This window comes from Choristoneura fumiferana, chromosome 13, assembly GCF_025370935.1.
Source record: "Choristoneura fumiferana chromosome 13, NRCan_CFum_1, whole genome shotgun sequence".
NCBI classification, from domain to species: Eukaryota; Metazoa; Arthropoda; class Insecta; order Lepidoptera; family Tortricidae; genus Choristoneura; species Choristoneura fumiferana.
The window spans coordinates 13,742,375-13,764,119 of NC_133484.1; the positions used below are offsets into that span (position 1 = coordinate 13,742,375).

The 21,745-nt window shown below is 37.3% G+C and overlaps 1 protein-coding gene across 1 annotated transcript; it reads left to right on the forward strand.

Moving 5' to 3' along the window:
• The first annotated feature begins 1,909 nt into the window (after positions 1–1,909).
• Positions 1,910–4,478, forward strand: LOC141434396 (uncharacterized). The gene is made up of 2 exons (XM_074096817.1): positions 1,910–2,106; positions 2,838–4,478. Exons 1-2 carry the CDS (start codon positions 2,008–2,010, stop codon positions 3,762–3,764), a joined length of 1,026 nt encoding a protein of 341 aa, XP_073952918.1. The 5' UTR covers positions 1,910–2,007; the 3' UTR covers positions 3,765–4,478.
• Positions 4,479–21,745: the final 17,267 nt, after the last annotated feature.

The window sequence follows — 21,745 nt, forward strand, 5'->3', positions numbered from 1 at the left end:
ACGACGGAAGTTCGACGGTGGACGACGGACGACGGACGACAACGGACGATGGACGAAAGACGATGGAGAGTGGACGATAGACTACATACGATAATAATGCGTAAGTACAAGAAGTAGTACCCGAAAAGAAAAAAGGACTGCCTACAAAAAGTGATGAGATGAGATCCAATCAAAAACATTACATGTAAAAAGCTGCAAGTTTCGCAACGCAACGCAGTTCTTATAATGCTAAAAACGTTTGAGATGCAATGTTATACCAAGTCGGTTATTTTTGTCAGTACCGGGGGGTGTCCATAGAACTCGATTTTCACAACTTGCTTATTTAAAATAAAATAAAAATACAGTTTATAGTTCTCAAATAAAGAGTAAACCAAATATTTTTTAAACACATAATGACTTGGCCGTCGCACTTAACGCTTTACTCATACTCGTATTATGTGTATCGCTCAAACTGCAACGCATTAGGGCGATTAGGGCTAGCGCTACCTTCAATTAGAATTACTTTAAATAGCTGACGTTGACAATTATTGTTATGTCATTATGTAGCCTTGCGATGGCCAAGTCATTTATCAAGCAGAGGATCGTGGATTCAAACCTCGGCTCGCACCTGTGCGTTTTTCAGAATTCAAGTGCGAAATTACATTTAAAACTTACCACGAGCATTACGGTGAAGGAAAACATCGTAAGGAAACCTGCACAAACCTGCGAAGCAATTCAATGTAGCGTATGAGGTTCCCAGTCCACACTGGGCCCGCGTGGGAACTATGGCCCAAGCCCTCTCGTTTTGAGAGGAGGCCTGTGATCAGCTGAGTCCAGTACAGGCTGGGATGACGATGATGACACTTAACATAATAATAACAATATAACCGGCCATAATAATAATAATTACGATTTCAATAGGGTTCACTGATCCCATAATGGTCATTCTACAGTTTTTTTGTGAAATTATTCGATATAAGGCTAATTTTTGGTATACGGCTTTTTTGTGTAATTTTAGGAACCTATATTTTCGAATCCACCAAAATTTGGTGCCAGAAGATGGTAAAAAAATTGTACTTACCCTAAAATAGGTATAATTTTTTGAGCAAAAATGTTACCAGTACATTTAATTTTAAAATATGTTTGAATAATTCAGTTTTTAGATCCGCAAGCTGAATCCACCAATATATCTAACAGGAAATTAGAAAAAAAACCGACCAAGAGCGTGTCGGACACGCCCAAAATAGGTTTCCGTAGCCATTACGAAAAAAATAAGTAATACTTTTCTAAGGATTTCGTATTTTATACGGAATCTTCCAAGTTTAGGGTATACCTTAGGCTGCTATTTACTCTTAAACTACTAATAATTCTCAAGCAAACTTAACCGTTATAGTTTTCCTTGAAAGTTTAATATGAAAGTTTTTAAATACAAACACAAATCACTAGTTTTATAGAGAAATAAAATAATAATAATCACGGGACGCTTGACATCAATTCACCTAGGTACTAGGCAACAGATAAATAATACTTAAACAAGAGTAGATAGATACATACATAGCACATCATATTAAACACCCAAGACTCGAGAACAAACATAAGTATGTTTCATACAAATATCAGCCCCGACTGGGGATCAAACCCAGAATCTCAAGCTTCGTAGTCAGGTTCTCTAACCACTGGACTATCCGGTCATGCGATCGTCTGGAATATTCTTAAACTAAGTATAAAAATTATGTTAAAAATCGACATAATGTAAAAGAAAAAAATAAAGTTAAACAATAAATGAAAACAAACAAATTAGCAAAATAAACACAAAATAATTCAAAACAACCTTAATGACTCTCGATCCCAGATTCTTAAAACTGGTTCTTAGCCGATTGATTGGTTGTTTTTCGTAGAAGATTTTACTATAAATACCACCCCGTGCCAATTATGGAGTCATTAGCAAGTTAGCATTCGTGCCGTACTGAGCTATATTGTGAAGTAACGCTTACGAAGTCAAGTTCTATCGTGACAGTACATTTTAACATGTCATCAGCCATGCCAAACGTTATGTGCCCTTACGATGTAAATGGCGCGGTCGAGCATCCCCAGTGGTCTGTCAATTCTGAAATCCTGTTGCCAACGGTTAGTAATTGTCTTTCATATTTATCAGACGTATTGGAAATTATAAGACAGGCAGAGAGCAAAGAAAAATAAGTGATCAATATATTGTGGTAGAATGGGTATAGCCTGGTCATTCTACAGTTTTTTTGGAAATAATTTGATTTATGGCTAATTTTTGGTATACGGCTTTTATGTGTAGATTTAAGAACCTATATTTTCGAATCCACCAAAACTTGGTTCCGGAAGATGGTAAAAAAAAATTGTACCCTATAAGTAATTTTTTTGTGCAATAATGTTTTACAGTAAATTTAATGTCTAAATATGTTTGAATAATTCAGTTTTTAGGCTGAATCCACCAATATATATCTAACAGGAAATTAGAACATAAACACTTAAGTGATTATTTCGTAATACGTCTAATTTCTATTAGTAAAAAATAAAATATATTTTTTTTAGTCACATGTTATCAAGAATTTGGGTTTCAAATAATTATCATTTAAAATCCAACAATAAATATGATTGGAAATTACGTAATTTGTTAAACCGATATAACATTAGTAGCAAAAATAAGTACAAAAAGTCTCAATGATGTAACTTAAACAGGATTAAAATAATGGTAGTAGTATATAGTGCGTTGTATTTCCATCATCCCGTCACTTAACGAATTTTTACTAATAAGCGCTACGATACGAAGCTAAGGGCTGTGTCTTTTATCTACTTTACCTAATATTGTGCATTTTTTTTTGTTACAGCATCATCAACAACTTCCAACTCCGCAAAACATCCTAACTTCCTCGAACAGTAGCGGCAGCAGCGGTAGCAGCATCAATACAGTACAAATACCTTTAGAACAGCTCGCTCTGAACGACCAATATGCTACCGGATTTCCAGACCTAAATCCACATCTTGTTAATAACTACTTCGAACCAGTTCAAAATGTAGCAGCCACTGCGTCCAATAACAACGGAAATAACTGGAAACCAGTGACAGCTAATGGCATCGCACCTCCTTCGTCGATCCACTATCGGTCAGTTATACATTACCCAGAACCAAATGAGCCACAGAAACCAAAACGTATTAGGACAGCTTTTACTGACTTGCAGGTAGAAAGATTGGAACAAGTGTTTCAAATTAATCCATACATTGAGCGCAATGAACGCAAAAAACTTGCAGAGGAGCTTAAACTGACTTCTAAAAATATTAAAATCTGGTTTCAAAATCGGCGAATGAAGAAAAAAAACGCTGATAAAGCATCTAAATTCTCTCCTCCCACCACAGAGATGCACCCTCAAAACAGGAATATTGAGCACTCATTTCCATCTGTAATGACACCGCAAGAGTATCAGACGGTAAATGCTGTAGACGTAATACCATACGCCAATTTATCAAATCCCTGGAACATTGCTCAAGTGCCTTCAACATCACAGGAGAGCAACATTCAGCCCATAAACGGAATACCGTTTTCTACGAATATGTATTATACGGATCAAGGACAAGATATACCCGTATATCAAAATTTAGAAGGTCCAAGTATGCGCTTTGAATTAATAGCGGCATCGACATCAAACGAATTGCAGATGCGGGATGCATATTCTAGTCAGCGGGCAACTTGGATACCAGACTATTCAGATAGTGTCACTATGGAGGTGCAGCCTCATATGCAAGAAGACCCACATTAAATTGTGTGGCTTCGATGAAGACATGAGTTAAACACATTATTCCAGCTGGTATGCAAATCACATATCAGCGATGAATCGTTCGTGATTTAATTCACTTTAACATCACAGAGAGTAACAGTCGACCAATGAATGAATTTGTAAATATTCATTTAGATATACGAGTACGAACCAAGAACGAGATGTTTACATATGTCAAAGTCAAGAAGTTCAATCATTTAGTCAGTTCAAAGTCGAAGAGTAAAGAACGGTATTAAAGCAGTCCGCCCCGTGTACCAGCACCAAGGGGGTGACAAGACAACCTGCTTTTCATGACGTGTTATATGAAGAATGGTCGTCTTGTTTTTGAGTAACGACGATGACGACAAACGACGACGGGGTGAGTGCCCAGTAGTAATCGGTCCCTGGCGCCGACCCATGCTACGCCGCCACTGCACAAAATCGCAATAGATAAAAATTAGTGTAGGAAAGACCACTCAATCAAACCCACATTGCAATGTCCACCAATGCATAGGTGGCAAGCTGTCGGACGGAACGTAGATAGAAATGGAAACAAGGCGCAACGCTTTCGTACTGCAGAAGATATGATTGTTTATTGTGTTAGGCTAGATTTAAATTAATTTTGTACAAATGTATAATGTAAACTTTAGGAGTAAAAGTACGTTTTATTGTAATTTTATTATGAGCTTTTTTGCATTAAATATTTTAATTGAAAAACGTACCCATTTTTATTTAACAGGATCATAATGTAATTATCCTTTAAATTTTTCTTCCATTTTCCGATTTGACTCGATCGACTCTATTCTTTGCTCGAGAAGACCTTCTTCGTCCCACAATGTCATGATGAGAGAGAGAGAGATTTATTTACACATATTCGATACACAGAAAAAACACGTTAGGATGAAATAATAATTAAAAAAAAAAACATCGAATAGTATAAATCGGGGCCCACTCAGCATAATGTTGCGACAAGCCACAACGCTGTTTTTCAGTGGGACCCATTAAAACTAAACACAAAAGAAAAACATACACACTATAGGCTGTGACAACACGAACGCCAGCGGAAGGTAGTTCGCAAAGAAAGTTACATTCCGGAAGAATGTATGGCAACACTTGCTCAATTTAACCATCTTCGAACGACGACCCCGTTGTTTAGCCTGATGTATTTGTCCATATCTAATGATGTAAGTACACCTATAATTTTCTTAAGCAGCATCTCAGATATTGAGTTGCGTAACAACTTTATAAAACTTCGTTTAATCAGCCATAAAAATTGGAAATTAACTGTTGAATATGTGTGCGAACCATATATAGCCGATTTTCTAAAACGCGGGTTTTCTTAAACTACACCGCCTATAAAAAAAGATGAACTAGAAGTGCTGGTACTAGGTATACTATAGAGATGTTTGTTTGAATGAGTTAAGAAGCACAATAAAATATTTTCTCGCACTTAATATTCAGAAGAAACAGCAGGAGTACAACCGTCAGTTAAGAAGGAATAGGCAAGATTAAAGCAGGAAGACATGAGATTTAATGAAGAACGACCACGAACTGACGTAACTTGATAGTCGTGCTGACTAACGCCTCGCCGATGACGCCAGTTGCGGGTGCTATGTTGTGTCGCAACTGTAGGGCTACTACAATATTCGAAAATCGAAGTTCGTATCGTGCCGCCCCGCAGACGGTAATATTATTAAAATAATACGAGAATGAGAGTGATGGCACGATACGAACTTCGATTTTCGATAGTAGTCCTTATGGTTTTAAGATTTTATTACGATCCCGTGGGAATATCGGGATAAAAAGTAGCCCATGTATAATTCTATTAATTTTTTTTTGTCGGCTGTAGGCGACCGTGGCGGTTAAAAGGTTAAGACGTGAGTTATCCGTTACAATATCATTTAATATTACATATTTATTGTTGGATTTTAAATGATAATTATCTTATTTTTTTTCCTAATAGAAATTACACGTATTACGAAATAATCATTTAAGTGTTTTTTTTTTCTAATTTCCTGTTAGATATATTGGTGGATTCAGCTTGCGGGTCTAAAAACTGAATTATTCAAACATAGTTTGGCAGTAAATTTACTGATAAAAGTTTTGCTCAAAAAAATTACCTATTTTAGGGTAGATACTTTTTTTATCATCTTCCGGAACCAAATTTTGCTGGAACGAAAATATAGGTTCTTAAAATTACACATAAAAGCCGTATACCAAAAATTTGCCTTATATCGAATTATTTCCAAAAAAACTGTAGAATGACCAGACTAGTAGACGCGCGTACTACGATACAGAAGTGTATGGAGAGCGATACGTATAGTTTTGTTTCGCCGCTTACATAATACCTTCGTGCATTGTCCGTTTTTTCGCCTGCCCCACTGTAAACGACAGTAAATATCAGGTATGCCTTTTCGCATAATTCTTGTTTGCCAAATGTTTCATTTCCCAACTTTCAAATTTCTCCGAAACCAAAATTTATTCTCAGTGTATTTTCTTATGGTTTTATAGAGCACAGGAGGTTAGGCTAGGTTAGTTTTGTTTTATGAAAGTTCCGAAAATAATATGGTTTCAGATAAAATCATGACTTGGGATATAAAACAGTAGTCAAATGAAACATTTGGGAAAAAATATTTATGCGAAAAGGCAAAGAACCCAATATATTGTTATAACAACTAACTCCCTTTTATATAAAATTTAAAGGCCAAAGATAAATAAGCGATCGTTAAATTTAATTAGCACAAGTAATAAAAGCATTTATGAATAAAGTGTAGTGCTCGTGTACGTATTAGGTACGCTTATAACATGATATGGTTAGATACTTTTTATTACCTCCACGGGTCTACTACGCTAGTAAAATAAAACCAGTAAAGGAAACAGTCTCAAAGAGCCTTCACCTTTCACCCCAGTATTGATTAGCTGTTAATAAGGGTATCTGCATGCGACGGAACGGGAAGTGACGGCCCGCTATCGCAGATAGCTCGTAAACCCACTGATAACAGGTTCACTTACTTCACTTTTAACCAGAGCCATCCTTGAAGAGCTTTGTGTGTTGGTGCGGCTTGTTGAAAGATCCTGTGATACAGAGTAAGTACCTAATGTCGGTGAAGTTGTGGACGTTTTTAGGCGTGTGGAAAAACTTTAATGGCGAGTATCGACATCAATAGTCTGCATGTTTCTTACATCAAAACGGCGCACAAAATTTGTTCACAGTGCGGAATTGTGAACCTTTCACTTTAGTATGTATGTAAACTCTTTACTGTACAAAATAAGTAAACAAAAACATTAGACAAACATTGAGATATATGTACAAAGGCGAACTTATCCCTTTAAGGGATCTCTACCAGTCAACCTTTGAGAATTCAGTCAGGGACAGACAAAAAGTGAGACCTTTCACTATAGTTTGTTGATGTCGCGCCGCGCGTTTTGTTCCAAACAGACAGTCTAGTGCCGTAAGGTACATAATGTCAATGACGGCGATGTTTCTTCTCAACCGACGTGACCCGGCGGGCGTTTTTTCTGGCCCTATACTACGAAGTGCAAAATTCGAACTTAGTATCTTGCCGTCCCGCTGACGCTAATACAAGAGTGAGAGGGACGGTACGAAACAATCTTCGATTTTCGAATTTCGTAGTACTTAGCCCCCCTGTTTATTGCGGGGCGAGACGGTCGCCGTCGCCACGCAGTGGTTCCCTGGTAGCATTCGCAATAATCGCAATGAATAGAGAAAAGAAGCAAGGAAGAGAGAGCCATAGTGGCCTAGCGGTTTGACCTATACGTATGGTCTCAAGCAGAGGACTAACCCGGGCTCGCATCTCTGAGCTTTTACATTCGAATTTACTACGCGCTTTACAGAAAAGGAAAACATTCTGAGGAAACCTGCACAAACCCGCGATGCAATTCAATAGTGTGTGTGGAGTTCCCGTTCTGCACTGGACCCGCGTGGGAACTATGGCCCGAGCCCTCTTTCACTACTGTTGCTCTCTAAGCTGGCATGATGATGATCGAACAATCGGTCTTTAAAATCTGTTGAACAATGATTTTGTTGCTACGGTTAATAAACGAATAAACGAATAAATGGATTTGACGCATACTGCCCCATACTTTCAGGCGACAAAGTTACTGGATTATAAACGAATTCAACAATAAAGACATTAATATTTGCATTCGCATTTCGTTATTTCACTTAAAAATAGTTAAGTAGTCAGTTATTTTATTTATTATTTATTTAAAAAAATATCGTCTAGAAATCAAAAATCACTCGTGTACGAAATTGTTTTAAGTGAAACAATTTGATATTCTGGACATTTGTCACGTAACTTTTTCGAAAGTACCTACATAAGTAAATGATTTCAGTGATAAAAAACAAGTGTCACATTTAAAAATCAAACCCAGTTGCTACGAAGGAAATTGGTCCGGATAACCCTGAAGACTTCCTCAACCAGCTGTTACAGATTTATGAACGGATTTAAAGGGACAATAAAAGAGTCCATAACACGACTCGCTTTCAAAGGAGGAAAGGGAAGAAGTGTGGGCCCTCCGCCTCAGTTGCGTGCCGTACCCCATCCTCATTGTTTTAATTTCACTCGATTCACTAATTGCCGGGAGGCGCATTTTAAATTTCCCCGCAAACGTTTATACAACCACCTCATTGCATTTTAAAAGAAAGGATTATAATTTCCTTTACCCTTTTCTTGGGCTTTATTTTATTAATTCAGTTAGTTGTTTAGAAGCGTTTTTGCCGAATCTCCGTTGTCTTTATTTTTCTTTAAGGACGAAATGTAAATTTTGTTTAAGAACCGTAATGGATTAATCTGAATATGATATTTTGACCATAGACGAGAATATAAAATGAGTAGGCAATAACTCTATAAAGTCATACTTGAAATTGTGCTTTAAAATGCATTGGCATCCTACTTAATGTTATGTAGGTATGTATGTAGATTAAATTCGACTTCTAAGTTTTGAAATAAAGATACAATCAGTTAGATATTTATTTAATAGACGAATCTTGACGTGAACGCCATCTATGTCAAGATTTCGGAAACTGAATCACACTCCTTAAGCGTATATGTAAGCGCCCAGTTAAGACAACAGATGGTGTGACTGTCAATCGATAATCATATCGGAACTTTTATAACCTATTCGATTGTTTTGGTTGAAAACCACGAAAAAAAATGTCTTGCACTTTAGACGAATTTTAAGAAGACATTTACTTTATAGCATGCAAATCAGAAATGGTTAGGGTAGTTTTTCAGAAAAATAATGGAGATAGTTTGGATTCGAAAGACAACGGAAGTTTCTATGGAAAAGTAAATTGTTTACAACTTAGTTATTTAGTATAACCAGTATAACCGATGAACTAAAAGAAGCTAAGCAAAAGAACAAAGCAATTCCCTACAACGCCTGATTCAATCAATTAGTATAACCGACAACCGATCATGCACTTCTTACTGATAATTCGTACACAGAGTACTCTATGTAATCACTAAATGTGTCTAAAATGTGTGTCTATATCTACCTATTGTGGGTGGAAAAAATTGAAAAATGGGCTCAAAAAGAAAACTCTTATATGTCGCAGAGACGCAGCAATCAATTGAAAAATGAGCTCGGCAGGAAAACATTAATGTACCGCAGAGATGCAGCTATCTTTTATTGTGCCTACGTCTAGCAAGGTGAGTACTACGAGTACTTTTAGGTTAAAGTTATTTTCTGACAAGCGTTTAGTGAATCTATCGATTTTGTTTTTTTTTTTCTTAAAATCGTTAAATACATTTCAATATCCCAAATGTTTGTTTCTCAAATCTCTTTTCCCTGCTATCTGAAGCAAGACGCATTTTAGTGACGTCATCATCATCTCTGCTCTCAATTGACATTGTTTGCACTGAGGTAGCGTCGTTATGTCGTGTATTGGCTGTTGCAGTATTTAATTATTATTTTTTGTATAAATTTTAGTTTTCCTGCTATTTGCAATTAAATTGTATATATATATATGTAGATACAATTCTATAAGGCATCTGCTTTTATTCTCGTAACCGCCAACGAAATTATGCTAGTGTATTTTTTTTTGTATTTTGTCCAAAGGAGTAGAGTCGTTCATCTATAATAGGTCTGGTACTGCCTTTCCAAGACGGTTATAATCTGCTTTTACTACGAGCTTCTTATTTTAATTTGTGGTTATACGCGCAATTTATTTATTTATATAGTTGAAACTATATTTACATGACCTTACAGAAAAATTCAATGTGCTATGAAACTTAAACTCAATACATAACAATGAAGTTAAACAAATAAAATGCTATTATAAAATATAAATCAATGGTATTGTGTCTTAAGTGGATGACCTTAGTTAAAAAGGTTTAGACTAAATAATATACCTTTTACCTTTCAATTCAATTCTTGAAAGTATATAGCTCCATCGATACTATTGATGATTGCGCCAGTGTCAAACAGCGGTTGTTTTATCCAACAAATTAATTAAATTAATCCTACTACTGGGCTGTTTCACCATCCATTGATTAGCGTTAACTGGCGGTTAGGTGTGAAGCCGTCTCTATTTATTTTGTTCGAATAGACGAAGACGGCATCACATTTAACCGTCGGTTAACGCTAATCAATGGATGGTGAAACAGCCCCTAATACTCGTATTATAAATGTGAAAGTTTGTGAGTGAGTGAGTATGTTTGTAACTTCTTCACGCTGAAACGGCTGAACGGATTTGAATGAAATTTGTCAAAAAGTTAGTTTACTTTTTATCCCGATATTTTTACGGGATAGAGATCAAATCTTGAAATAACAACCGCTGGGCTTAGAGTTATGAAAGTTGGTACGTAGATAGCTGGACCTCTGAGATAACACAAACCTAGGCTACTTTTTATCCCAATATTCCCACGGTATAGGAATAAATTCTTGAAATAATAACCGCTGGGCTTAGAATCATGAAATTTGGTATGTACATAGCTGGGTATCTAGAAAAACGCATAAACTACTTGTTATCCCGACTTTCTCCCGGGATAGGGATACAATCTTGAAATAACAACTACTGGGCTCAGAGTCATGAAATTTGGTATGTAGATATACTGAGCGGCAAAAAATCTGGCTCTCAAATGTATGCAGAATCGGTAATTTTGTATGAAGGGTGGGCCAAATTTTGTGCCGTTGAATATAGCTGGACATCTAAAATAACACATAGGCTACTTTTTATCCCGATATTCCCACAGGATAGGGATAAAATCTCGAAAAACCAACCGCTGGGCTTAGAGTCTTGAAATTAATATAGCTGGACATCTGGAATAACACATAGTGCTACTTTTTATCCCGATATTGCCACGGGATAGGGATAACATCTCGAAATATCAACCGCTGGGTTGATGAATCATGAAATTTGGTATGGTTGTTATAATATAACGTCAATGAAAACCATTGCCCGAGCTGCCTCGCGGATTTGCTCAAAGACCTTCTCTTCCGTCGTCTTCGTGTCCAACTGCGATAGGTAGATGTCCACCAACGGTACTGCAGCTTGGATAAATGATAGTGTCCCAGATAACTCGCGTCTTAAATCTAGTTTAGCTCGACATGTTTCGGGCTAATCCGTAATCTTAGGAGAAACGCGACTCGGCGGCTGCTGCAACACGTGCACTCCCACGTTAATTTCATGTTCAAATCCACAATCCTGGATATAAAAACGTCCAGCAGCCAATTCTACTCGGCCGCAGTAAGCCGACGACCCTCGGGTGAGGTGCAACGCCGCCGTCATTTATCACGGCTGCAGGCGCATCCATAATAACAACTATTGTGCACCGAGAGGGAAGTGCATGCACTGCTTTCTGTTTACTCACTTTTTTGGCCTCGACCGTTTTTTTTACGTTTTGCTTTATGAAGTAAAACTTGGAAGAATCAGTTATCGTATAGGTTAAAAACTTAAGAAGATGGCCTGTTGTATGTAGTAGAAACAGGTCATCTTCTTAAGTTTTTTACCTATAGGTATACCATCGCGTGCCGGGATTTTTGAGCTACTCGCCCCTGTTCATAGTTCAACCGAAGTATACATACATGTAGTAAATATTGTCATTAATAAACCAGAACAACATTACACGGCCAAATTCTTAACAGAGGCTAGTGGCTCAACACTCTCATGGTCCTACTTATATACTACGAAGTACAAAATTCGACCATCGTATCTTGACGTTCCGCTGACGCTAATATTATTTAAAACGAGAGTGAGAGGAACGGTACTATACGAACTTCGAATTTCGTAGTAGTCCTCCTGTTTGCGACTGCACCCGCTATGAACTTTCATTTCAGTTTCACGAGTCGCGGCATCTGTGCTTTCAAATCTTGCGAGTTAAATTTGACCCACTTCTAATAGTCTGACTGAGTTGAAGTTTGGTATACATTATGTAGGTTAGATGACAATGCAACTACAGTGCACCAAAGGTACAGTCGTCAAAAAAGCTCGTATTAAAAATATTTATAACCCCTGACATAAAAGGAGAGGTGTGTTATAAGTTTGACGTGTCCGTGTGTCTGTCTGTTGCATCATAGCTCCTAAACGGATGGATCAATTTTAATGATTATTTTTAATCGAAAGCTAGTTCAATCCAGATTTTTTGATAAGTTGTTTTTATGTCTCGACAATTTTAAGTTAATTTGTACCAAGTGGGTTCCATGTGAGTACAGGATTGAGTTACTATTTATTGTCACAACATCACGCCTCCCATGTAATGTGTTTTGTAATAATAAAAAAACACGAATTATCATTAATCACCAAGGGATCCAGCTTGCGTTCATCCACGTTTAATTAAATTGCAGTAATTTGCGAAGCAATAACAACATGTAAGCTGTATATGTATGCTACATATGCACATTTCACTTAATTTAAGGTCTAGGATGAAGATTACTTACTTACTACTGCTGTTTATTTCTGTAATTTAGTACTTACTTCTTTGTGTTAAAAAGGTTACCTGGAAGAGATCGCTTTGAAGCGACAAGGCCGCCTATTGCTGGCCTTGTAATTTTTTCTCCGTGTACCTGTTTTCTGTAACGCTTAAGAAGTTATTGTGTTGTATTGTATTGTATTACTTAGAGTTTCACCAACTCGCTGTATTCAGTATATGCGGAGCCGTAGATAGGTATATTGAAGAGTAAAAATAACGTGTCACTTTCCACGCCTATCTACCTACTACAAAGTTGAATAAAAGTAACCCGTAATACTTATAAATACATTATACACATACATTTATACTTGAACATGTACCCACTACTCGTATATACGTCGTGGTACTCGTAGCCTAGCGGTTTGACCTATGGCCTCAAGCAGAGGTTCGTGGGTTCGTGCGCCGGCTCACATCTGGGTGAGGACCAAAAAGTTTCACACCGTTAAAGCTGCGTTAGAACAAAGTGTAATTTACCTCTGAGTTTTTCGGAATTTACATATTATGTGCACTGCATGTGCGATGCAAAGTCGCGAGCAACAGCTAGGTAGTGCATAATTATTTTTTACTTTTTAGTTCTATTTTTGGCGGCTTTTTTATATGTAGCTCTGTAGGTACGTCTGTGTAAATCGCAGTTTAAAATTATGTTTTTCTCAACATGCACCATCGAACCAGAAATCCGACACGCTTGGTTAAGTTCAGTTTACAGCGCCGGTTTGTGTTTGTAAACATAAGTTTCAACAATTGAGGTAGTGAACATCATTTTTATAACCTAGAAGGCCCTAAATCTAACGAGGCGTCGATGGAAAGCATGAATACAGCGATTCAGTTCCTATTATCATTGTGAAACAGAAATATTTTCGTGTAATATTTCATTACTTACATATTAAGGTGAAAAACGACAACGCGTATTGAAAGCTACTATTTTTGTGGACCTGCTTATCTTTCATCTTTGCTCAATTATGTTATTGTCATTGCATAAAGTAATTGACCAATAAAGTTATTTCCAATTCCGGTTATTTTACATATGACCTCCTCGGAACACACCAATTTCATACATTTACAAACAGAGTAATAAAGACATTCATACAGGTAATTGTTTTAATGGCGGCCTATTATCTGAATTGTCATGATATCTTCTTTCATGCCGCGTATCATGCGCGGGCGCTAGTTGCCCGATTATTATTCGAGATTTTTATCGCAAAAGCACTGTATCATTGTGAGATAATAATGGCGGATGACATCGTATTATTCGCGGTTATTCATTCCCACGGCGGTTCGATTCAGCCAATCTCAGCGGGACTTCGGATTTTCCCGAAAGGGATCCGAGCACAATTGGATTTTTGGTTAGGAAACTGGAATAATACAAACGGGTATCCTGAAATCTCTGATTTGAATCGTTGGGAGGCTTTGCCCCGGATCGAGGAAGATGTGCCGCGTCATGGTGGCGAGTGAGACGCAAGCTCGCGGCCCAGGGGAACGAATAAATGTATAATTAAGGACTATGGCTGAATAAGATGAACTTTAGAAAATATTTCTATTTTTAGATTTACAAATAAGTAACAAGAGGTAGCAGGCAGGTAGGTAGGTAGGCTGCTGTAATCTAGTCCTTACTTCTTTAAAAAAAGAGTGCCTAGAAGAGATCGCTCTTAAGCGATAAGGCCGCCTATTGCTTACCTTGTAATTTTCTCTCTGTGTACCTGTTTTCTGTATTGCTTACTATTTGTAGTGTACAATAAAAAGTCATTGTATTGTATTGTAGCAAATAAGTATCGGATATACACGTAAACCCTATGTGAGTAAATTTGATTGCATGGCAGCACAATACATACTTCAGAAGAATGCATCAGAGGAATTCTTCATGCATCATGCTGAAATGTTGCCTATCAAAAAGCTAACATCAGCTTTATGCGTGGCATACGCCTGAAGAAGCATTTCTCACTGTACAGCATGTAAGTAAGTCCTGGAGTACTTACAATGGAACATTCTGGCATTGTGTGTTTATCTCGAAGGCGCTGGAGTGGGATAAAAGGGCTTTGTTGCGGTGCCGATTCCGTGAGCTCGCCTTATCTATTAAACTAGAATAGACAAACGTACTGACGCTACTTTAATACTCGAAGGGGTGTGGAAATGTAATGTTTTTGTAGCAGGTCGACTTCATTCACGATCATAAGCTCTTTGTGGACGATGGAATTAGCATTTTTCGACTAACTGGCCCACGATGTTTTTATTAAATCTTTGCCTATGTTTTAATCCAATAACCTACATATTAATTTAACTTTTCCCGCGGGACAACATCTACCTTAGGCACCTGCGGGATTTCAATCATATCTGTCCAGCCATTTCAACGTTAAAAATGTACAAACATTTTAGACACCGCGTTCAATGGAACTTCCGCATTTGCGTTGTTACTGTGACTTGTAAAAGCTCAGAGTAGCAATAAAACTTATAAAACCTTAAGTATAGGTAGAGTCATTCACGATGACGCGTGCCGTGGTGGTTCTTATTACAATGTCATTAATGTCTAATTTTGAAAAAATCACGCGTCTACGTGGATGGCACTAGGTATACCTAAATATTAATATTCAGTTAACAAACAGGATAACTCAGAGACTGAAGGAGTTTTAAAAATTACTATTTTTTTCGTCACTTTGATTTGCATTTGAAATTTACCACGAGCTTTACGGTGAAGGAAAACATCGTAAGGAAACCTGCACAAACCTGCGAAGCAATTCAATGGTGTGTGTGAAGTTCCCAATCCGCACTGGGCCCGCGTGGGAACTACGGCCCAAGCCCTCTCATTCTGAGAGGAGGCCTGTGCCCAGCAGTGGGACGTATATAGGCTGGGATGATGATGATGATTATTAACTACCTAAATATAGTCGAAGAAACTCAATCGAGTACCAGAGTGGAATGGGAAGGGAGCTGTAAATATCACGTTTGCATTCCATGAAATACGACAGGAATGGCTCTGTTTCCTCGATTATAAACGAAATACTTCTAGTACCTACATCATGCCCGACGCTGAATCCATTTGATTGCCTTACTCAACACTAAAACCGTTAAAGTAATTCCATTATTCAAAATGCGTGAATTTGTGAGCGGTGGTCAGACGAGGCGTGACCTCAAAGGCTAGCCGTGAGAACGCCGCGCCGCCCGCGGTTGCCGCAGAACACGTGTTTCAAACAGTATTCTTAAAAAGATTGATAACTTTTTTTCACATAAAACGGACATGAGATTGACCCCTGTCTCACCCGATGAAAACTGCAGATGCGGCCAAAGGTGTAGCTTACTTTTAGGTAATTCTATGAGGATGGTTAGGTTTTTCTACTTTAAGAATTCATTTATCGCGGGCCTGCGGGAACTATGTACGAGTACAATACTGAAATAGAAATAGGTTTCAAACTATTTCATTTTCGCATTTATAATATTAGCAACCGGTGGATGTAAATGATGAGTTGTCGTTCGTTGTGGTGTTATAAGGGTGAAGACCAAAAAGTTGCACACCGTTAAAGCTGCGTTAGCAGGTATTTAAAGTTTCCATTAACTTTTTCCATTGTGACACGAAAATTAATCATACATTTGCATTAAAAATTAATAGTAATTATAAATACCTGCTAACGCAGTTGTAACGGTTTGCAACTTTTTGGTCTTCACCCATAAGGAGCAGGCCTTTGTTTAGCAGCGTCCATCGTCGGCTGATGATGATGATGAATATTAATAAAGATAATAATTTATGGCGAACTGGTGATTTGTTTGAACTATTTATGTAGGAGTATGTTGTTATAAAATGACCCTCAGTTCGGTGTATTTAAGACATAGGCCACCTCCAACTGCTTTCAACGCACTCTGTCGGCTGCAATCTAGTTTAGTATAGCGTCCAGTCACGATCTGGTTAAAATTTAGCAAATATTAAAAATTAAATTAAAACTTTATGCTAATGAACCTGAGTGCAATGCAATCTACATGCAATATGTATTTCACTGCAATATTAAAAAAATATTGCCCTAGTCCTGAACTAAGCAAATCTTGTACTAGGGATACTATTTAGGCATACTTTAATAGAACATCTTGGTCTCAAGTCCAAACTTTCGTATTCATCATAAAAGCGGCTGCCCTTACCGGAATACGAACCTACGGGACATCTAGCTTCATAGTCAGTAACGTGGACTATGTAATTGTCTGAATAAAGAGTTTAATTATTATTATTATTATCATAGTCAATGATACTAACCACTAGGCTATCCGGTCCACAAAAGGCTGCTGCTGAAATTAACGCGTCCTTATTATGTGTTCGTCATTAACGTATAATATACGTTCAACCTATTTACTAACAGTTAGTGGATGAATTAAAATGTACTTCGTCAGCCGGAAGACGTCCACTGCTGAACAAAGGCCTTCCCCTTAGAACGCCACAGTGAACGACAACTCACCACTTGCATCTACCGGTTGCCCGCAACTCTCACGATGTCGTCAGTCTACCTAGTGGGAGGCCAACGCTTTTGTCTTCCGATTCGTGGTCACCACTCGAGGACTTTTCTCCCTCAACGGTTACCTGTTCAGTTATTAGTTCTTCGGCAAATTTCCGAATTAATTTTAATAAAATGTACTGTTTTAAGTATATTCACTGTCGGTAGTCGCTCCTCCCCGCGGCCCGCCTCGCATAGCACAGCAGTCACGAACCACGGGAACTATCGCGCCGCGAACAAAATGGTTTCTTATGTACATACCTACTGGGTAAACAGAAAGAGGAATACTTACGAGTAGTGGAGGAAACTCAGCAGATAAAGCTGTGCATAAACATTCGGTGATGAGGACAAATAACTTAAAATTAACAAATTAAAGCAAATTTCCCATTGTGATTTCATGTTTGGTATAAAATTAAAGATTACAACTACTGGTACAGTGATCCACATTCGGATCGGACCTTACATTGCGTCGACCAGAGTTGAAGATCTGTCTTCGGGTAGATGTTATGCCTGGAGAGAGATTTATCTTGTATACAACTTGTATAATACAAGGGTGTTTTAGAATTATCATGATGTTGGGCTCAGACACCATATCTTTCAGCTCTCGGTTCTTACGAATCCTGCAGCTAATATCTTCCCAAATAAGTGGATTGGTGGTGTTGAAACAACTTCTAATCAAGGTGGACCACATATTTGGCTGATGGTACTATGTATGTGCTTGAGCTTGAATGTATTCCTCAACGTTTAATTCTATTAAGCCCTGTCCGACCTCATAAGGCCGGGTTAACATGAGCGTGCGACGCGTATTGATGGCGTCCATACATCATCGCCTGCGCAGCCCCGTCGACTAATTGCGATTGAATTAACATCCAAGTAAAATGGTTCGAAAAAGATTAGATGCCCTAAAGTAGTTTATGGCCAGAAAGTAATAAGCGAAGAAGTATTACCGATTGAAATAAAATCGTAAAATATCAATTTACAATTTTGCTCGTAGGTATGAATACTATGAATATAATTAATGTTTAATATATCGATTTTTATATATAAGTGCTAAAGCATATTTCAAAATTTGTAAAATAAAGTCTGTGAATTATAGTAGGTAACACTAAAAATAATAGTGAAAGGAATTAAAATGAGATACAAAATGATTAAAAAAGAAAATTTATGATCTAATTGACAAATGTATGCATTTTTTATAGCACATATTTGATGTTTTTTGTATGCAACAGTACCTACCTACCTACATCAGTATTCGCCAACTGTATTCTTTGATCAACATAAATATACTAGTAGGTAAGAACAGGCTCTAAAGGAATAAACTTTTAAGTTCTTCTTAGTCATGCCGTACCAGGAACATCTTTATGCTTCTAATTCAAAAAATGTAACCGTGACGCAATATCCGCATTCTACAAAAAAATTGGTCGGAGTTCCGTATTTAATTTAACGAAACACAAGATTTAAGGTTTTTTAGATTAACCTGTTCATCATACTTCAAACATAAGTATTTTGTAGTCAAAATACGAGTACTACTCATGACCACGGCCACTGCAATGTTGCCGAAACGTCGAGGTAAATATTACTCGTGTATGTTATCGTGATAAGTCCCGTTGGTGGTATTTTGACTATGAGTGAAAATCACGAAGGTTTAAAACGTTATAAGTAGTTCGAGTAGAATATACCTAGCTACCTACTTACAGTTAGCTGTGAAAAGGGTTACAGTTTCTGACCTGCTAGATAGGCTTATTATTTTACCTACATAAAAACAGAAACAATAATTAATTGAATAACCCTACTAAGACATATCATATCGTAGTCGACATATAACTTTAAGGCAGTAACTCACTTTGACCTTTACGAATACTTTGAAGTTATTGCACTTTAAAAAATCTTCGCTCTCTGACATTGATGAAGCGGTGATCTGAAGACCCCTAAATGTTACCGCGGCGTATTAATCGAGTTAGTGCCGGTCGCTAGACAAATGCGTTGCTTGACAGTTAATGTTTTTATTTTATTATGTTCCATTTAATTCATGTTTTTGTCCGTTCAGCCAGAGGTGTCAATATTTTGTCACGAATCCCATTACGTGTGGCGTGGACGAATGTTGTCATTAATTTGCTTCTAACTAAATTAACCGGCGACTTTGATGTCCTTTTACGGGTATATTGTAGTTAAAGCGCGTGTTAAAACAATAATATTGGTGTTAACTCGTGAACGTGGGCATTAGGTCGCACCTGCTACAGTTTTACAAGAGAAATCACTTAGTAATGACTGTCGTTCCGATCGTCAAATGTTCTGATCAAAATCTATTGAAAACGATCGATTGAACCGTACGTAAATAATATAAAGTTTTGATAGTCGATGTAGCGCGTTAATGTAGTTGATATCAAACTCCGTTTAACTTTTAATAAGAAAGTGATGAAAAGGCAGTCTGCTATCTATGTCGTTGTCCTACGACGGTTTCTTTATAACTTCTAAAGGCGAAGTTCAAACCGGCGGCGATGTCTCCGGTCTATAAACCGATACGTCGAACCATGTATAACTTAAACTAAATCTTATTTTCTTCGATAACGTTGGCTACTGCACTAAAGGCTAACGCTGATCCGTAATTAAATGAGAACAATCTAGCTGACGAAATCACAACATATTGATAGTCATTTGTCTGTGCAGTGCGTACCAACTCTACCAATTACATTCTACGTCTGGTAGGTAGGTACATTCAGTCATGTATTGCTCAACTCCTACCCTTAATTCGAAAAGTATAAAGATTAAAATTCGATGATAAGGTGAGATTTTGATCGAATTTCGAATGGGTCCGTTCGCATGGAACGCGCGGGTACCGAACACAATATTTTAATCGCACGCCACGCCCTCTGGTCACGCGAGATCGCGTTTCCGAATGAATGCCGAATCCGCCGCAGCACTACAAGAAATAAATACTTTTATTTTTAAATGCGTAAATCTATACATATAAAACAGTACCTTGACTGACTGACTGACTGACTGTCTGACAGACAACGCACAGCCTAAACTCCTGGTGCTAGAGACTTGAAATTTGGCATACTTGTACCTCGAGTGTTGTAGAGGTGCACTAAGGAAGGATGTTTCAAAATACCCACGGGATAGGGAAATATCTAAACTATTTTCATTTCTTTGTTTGTATTCGAACCTCTGAAACTATTGAACCGATTTACATTATCCTTGATTGACATAGATTACTTTTATTCGGGATAATGCAAAATTCCCTCGGAATAGAAATTAATTAATTCAATTTCGGAGCTGATTTAAAAAAATCTTACATACGAGTATGTGATGTGATATGACTATCCCCAAATGACAAAACTTTTTCTTCGCGAAATTACAAAATTTCCATGGGATAGAATAAACTGAATTCAACTTCGGGGCTGATTTTAAAAATTCTTTCACCAAAAATAAACTACACTATCTCCGATTGACTGAGGCTACTTTATTTAAAGGAAAATGCAAAATTTTTGCGGGATAGTAGTAAAGTAGTGAAGTTGCTTGAAGCTCGCGTTCTTTTCGGCCAGTTTCAAAATTGGAATGAAATACCCATTTGTTCCATTTACACTGAACTTTCATGAAATTAAAATCATGAAATGATGTATGGTTTATTTGTACAAAAACTCCACTGAATACCACACTGTCTATCCTAACTTAGGAATTTTACTTACTCAGGTGACAGCTCTCAGAAGTGTTAAAAATATATGTATGTACACCTATATCTAAAATTCAAATACCTTACTAATTAAATACCTATTCCTTATCAATATGACGCTTATTTTATCTTATGAATTTCCTTTACCTACTACGATCGTTTAATAACATCTTAAATATAGAATGTTGGCTAATCAAATGTACAACGCTCTGATTGGCTCTTTACGGACCAATCACAGCGACCAATATCCGATACCGATCGATACCTTACATAATCAACCTAGCCGATTACACCTGCTATAAATTTTATTCCGTCTCGGACAAAAAATGCTCAATTTTCTTGCAGCCAATAGAAAAAGACTATCAAAGGTGGATCAAAAAAAAAGTAATAAATAAAACGACGCAAGCGCAGCCGCTGGGGGCGGATCGAATGTTCCTCAGCTCGGTTTCAAACTCGTTTTTGTTTTAAAAGTAAATTGTACTATGCTCATACACACAGCTGCCCGTAAACAGTGGGATTCGAATTCTCAATGCCGTCGAGTCGCATGTATCAAGTCGATGTATTAGTAAAAAGTATTTTTAGTACAGGGTGTCACAAACATACTTGTACTTAAACCTAAGATGCTAGAGGGTAAATTGTCCTCAGAGATATTAATAAATGGAAACCGTAGAACTATTATAACTTCCTACAAAAAAAATGTTAAAGTGCAACTTTTGTGAGTAAACAAATTCTGAAAGACAGCAATCAATAATCGTACAATTACTACCCTTCTGGTGTTGGTCTATACCAACTCTGGTTAACTGACATGTATTTTCGTTACATATTGTATGAACTACTTATATAAACAAATTGCTTTGTTATAACTACTATTTATAATACATTATAACATTCTATTTTATGCGAGGTTTC